Raw genomic sequence first — 3,793 nt, forward strand, 5'->3', positions numbered from 1 at the left:
CAACCCCACCTGATTTCCCCGAAGTACTGGTCACAGCTCAATTTCATAGCACCTCCTCCTATTCCTGGGTCCTTGTGTGCCTGACAGAGAGCAGGTCGGTGCAGGCTCCCGACCTCCCCCACGCTGCCTCTGTCGGTACCAGGTGGGGAAGGGTGGGGAGCAGCTGGTGTCCTCTCTGAATTCGCGAGTGTTTTGCCTTTCTCCCTCTCCCTGCCACCCGCAGCAGCACCCCTGGACCTTCTGCCGTCTCCCAGACAGCCTCCCTCTTGGAAGTTCCAGGCTCTTCATGGCAACACCTCCTACAGGTGCCTTTTCCCTCTACTCCCTGTACTGGGGCCTCTGCCAAAAAGGAAGTCCCTCTGTCCCCTCCCCACCCCAGTCCTAGATCAGCCTGGGCACCGGCGCAGGAGACCCTCGGTGTGGGGCTGAAGCTGCCCCAGCCCTGATTTTGACTTCCTTACTCACTTTCTTGGAGGTGAAATGGGACATGAATCCATGTCAGTTTCTCTTTCCCTGAGCAGCTCACATGGCTCACAGGCCCCGCCCCGCTCTGGGCTTTCCCAGCGCTCGCCTCCCCTGTGGCCAGTGTCAGCCTCTAGCTGTGTTTTCACTTTTCCTACATCAGCTGGGATTGCCCAGCTGCACAGGCTAAAAGCTGCGCCATGGAACTCAGGCAGGAATTACACCTGAGACGGAGCTGGAAGTTCAGAGACGCGGACAGAGCAGCGAGCTGAGATCCAGAGAAGGAGGCTGAAGTCAGAGACGCCGGAGGAGACTGAGAGACCCCAGGCGGCAGCCTCAGAGCGGACACTCGATCCCCCGTCTGCTGCAGAGACCAGAGAGCAGGAATGAAGCTGGGTCAGCCCCTACATCATTGTCTGGGACCCTCGCCTCCCCAGAGCCTCCCCCCTCCCCGCCGCGACGCCCTCCCTCCCCTCACCTTCTGTCCTTCCTTAACACAGACGTGGCCCCCGGCTGCACGCTGGTGCTGGTGCTGATGACCGTGGCGCCGAGCAGGACAGGAGCGGTTCCTGTGCCCTCACCCCTCGGGGCCCTCCCAGGGGCAAGGGGCTGCCTCATGGCCCAGTTCAAGTCTCTGTCCCCACAAGCGCTGCAGGCCTTCAAGAGGGCCAAGGATGCCTTTGTGAGTCTCCCCCGACCCCTCCTGCAGTGGGCGACCCTCCACCCCTCCCTCTGTGCGCTCCCAGGCTACCTGGCCTGAAGGTGGGCCTGCCCTCCCCGCACTGGGCTGACCTCCACCCTCCCCGCGGTGGGCGATCTCCTGTCCTCCTGCGGTGGACGTGCCTCTACGGTTCTTCTGGAAGTCAACCTCCCGTCCTCCTGTTGTTGGCCATCCTCCAGTCTCCCTGGGGTCTTCCCTCTGTCCCTCCCCCTGTGGGCTGACCTTGCCCTTGCTCTCTAGGAAGAGTCGCTCTTGCAGAAGGACTGGAACTGCAGCTCCCGCCTCTTCCCCAGGACCCGGGACCTGAGGCAGCTGCAGGTGAGTTGGGGGAGTCAGGCCTGCCTGCCCTCACCTGCCCGCCCTGCTCCGGCTCTGCGGGTGGCCCCTCACCTCCTCCTTCCCTCACGTCCTTCTCTCCCTGCCCTCCCCACTCGTCCCCTGACCCCTTCCCCTCAGCCAACCATATCGGCTCTCACCTGACCCCGACTTTCACCTTCCACTGTCCCTTCCTCTGTCCCCCTCACCTGTGCCTCCTCGCCTGTTCTCTCTCACGTGCAACTCTCACCTGTCTTCTGTCTCCTCCTCAGGTGTGGGAGCGCCCCGTGGCCTTGGAGGCGGAGCTGGCCCTGACACTGAACGTCCTGGAGGCCACGGCTAACTCATCCCCGGATCACATCCTGGACCAGCCCCTTCACACGCTGCACCACATCCACTCCAAGCTCCAGGCCTGCGTGAGCACTCGGGGCACCCGGGCCGCGTCTGGGCTCTGGCCACCTGTACGTGCCCCTCTGTCCCAGGCCCTGCCTCACACCCTCAACGCCACCCTCCTCTGTCCACAGGTCCCAGCTCGGCCCACAGCAGGCCCCAGGCCCCGGGGCCGCCTCCACCACTGGCTGCACCGGCTCCAGGAGGCCCCGAAGAAGGTGAGTGACCGGGGAGGGGAAACCGATGGCTGGGCTCAGCTGGGAGCCCAGACGTGGGAGCTACTGAGCCATCCCCCTCTGCTCCCAGGAGTCCCGGGACTGCCTCGAAGCCTCTGTCATGTTCAACCTCTTCCGCCTCCTCACCCGGGACCTGAAATGTGTTGCCAGTGGAGACCAGTGTGTCTGACCCCAGAGACCCACCTGTCTCAGCATCTTTTTTATTTCTTTTTAATTTAATTAATTAATTTATTTCTAGCTGCATTGGGTCTTTGTTGCCGTGCACGGGCTTTCTCCAGTTGCGGCATGCACAGGGTACTCTTCATTGCGGTGTGTGGGCTTCTCATTGCGGTGGCTTCTCTTGTTGCGGATCACCGGCTCTAGGCTTGTGGGCTTCAGTAGTTGTGACACGCGGGCTCAGTAGTTGTGGCTCGCGGGCTCTAGAGCGCAGGCTCAGTAGTTGTGGCACACGGGCTTAGTTGTTCCGCGGCATGTGGGATCTTCTCGGACCAGCGCCCTAACCCGTGTCCCCTGCATTGGCAGTTGGATTCTTAACCACTGTGCCACCAGGGAAGCCCTGTCTCAGCATCTTAGATATTATTTATGCACAAACTACCTCCACTGGATTATTGCTTCCAGATCCCTATTTGTTTTTGAAGCCCCTAAAAGATATTTATTGTTGTACTTTTTGTAAAATGTGTGAAAATAAACAATTTGTCTATGACCTTGACCTTGTTTATATGTGACTGTATAAGTGACTGCACAGCTGAGTATGTGACTGTGCCCCTCTGAGTGTGTGTGTATTGCATTTGGAAGAAGAAGTGAGAGATGAAGAGACTATGAAAGAATAAATGAATGAGGAGTGAAAAAATCACCGAGGATGTTTTCAGCCACAGCAATGGAAGATTTCATTGCATCACAAGCTATCATGACATTAAGTAATAAGATGTCTAGAGGAGGCTGTGTCTGGGTCAGATCAGCAGGACCATGGCTTTATGATGGACCTATGGTCTATCACTGTTAGTATTTCTAAGGATATGTGTTAAAATTGTGTTTGTGTTACATTCACCCCAACCTCCTGTGGTTCTAAACCTGGGATAACTATTGTCAGGGTGGCGATGTGCTGGGAGAAATATCACAGAGAGAGTTGTCACCAAAAAGTCATTAAGGTCCACTGTGGGCATTGTTCTATGTAGACAGTGGTGTTGACTGCAAATAATTTTCTTGTCTGATCTGTATGTCTTTTATTTCCTTTTCTTGCCTTATTGCACTGGATAAAACTGTAGTACTATGTTGAATAAGAAGGGTGAAACAGGGCATCTTTGCCTTCTTCCTGATCTTAGGGGGAAAACATTCAGTTTCACCATTAAGTGTAAATGTCAGTTGTAGGTTTTTTGTAGATGTTCTTTTTCAAGTTGAGGAAGTTCCTTTCCATTCCTATTTTTCTAAGAGTTTAAAGAGATCATGACTGGGGACTTCCCTGGTGGTCCAGTGGTTAAAAATCTGCCTTCCAATGCAGGGGACATGGGTTCGATCCCTGGTCAGGGAACGAAGATCCCACATGCCACAGGGCAACTAAGCCCGTGTGCCACAACTACTGAGCCCACGTGCTCTAGAGCCTGTGTGCCACAAGTAGAGAGCCCGTGTGCCGCAACTACTGAGTCTGTGCGCCACAACTAGAGAGCCTGTG

The 3,793-nt window shown here is 56.3% G+C and overlaps 1 protein-coding gene across 1 annotated transcript; it reads left to right on the forward strand.

The window, feature by feature from the left end:
- Positions 1-848: 848 nt before the first annotated feature.
- On the forward strand, positions 849-2,293 carry LOC116744115 (interferon lambda-3-like). The gene is made up of 6 exons (XM_032613434.1): positions 849-858; positions 963-1,144; positions 1,424-1,501; positions 1,771-1,914; positions 2,023-2,106; positions 2,198-2,293. The coding sequence occupies exons 1-6, from the start codon at positions 849-851 to the stop codon at positions 2,291-2,293; spliced, it is 594 nt and encodes a 197-aa protein (XP_032469325.1).
- Positions 2,294-3,793: the final 1,500 nt, after the last annotated feature.

This window comes from Phocoena sinus, chromosome 19 (assembly GCF_008692025.1).
Source record: "Phocoena sinus isolate mPhoSin1 chromosome 19, mPhoSin1.pri, whole genome shotgun sequence".
NCBI lineage: Eukaryota > Metazoa > Chordata > Mammalia > Artiodactyla > Phocoenidae > Phocoena > Phocoena sinus.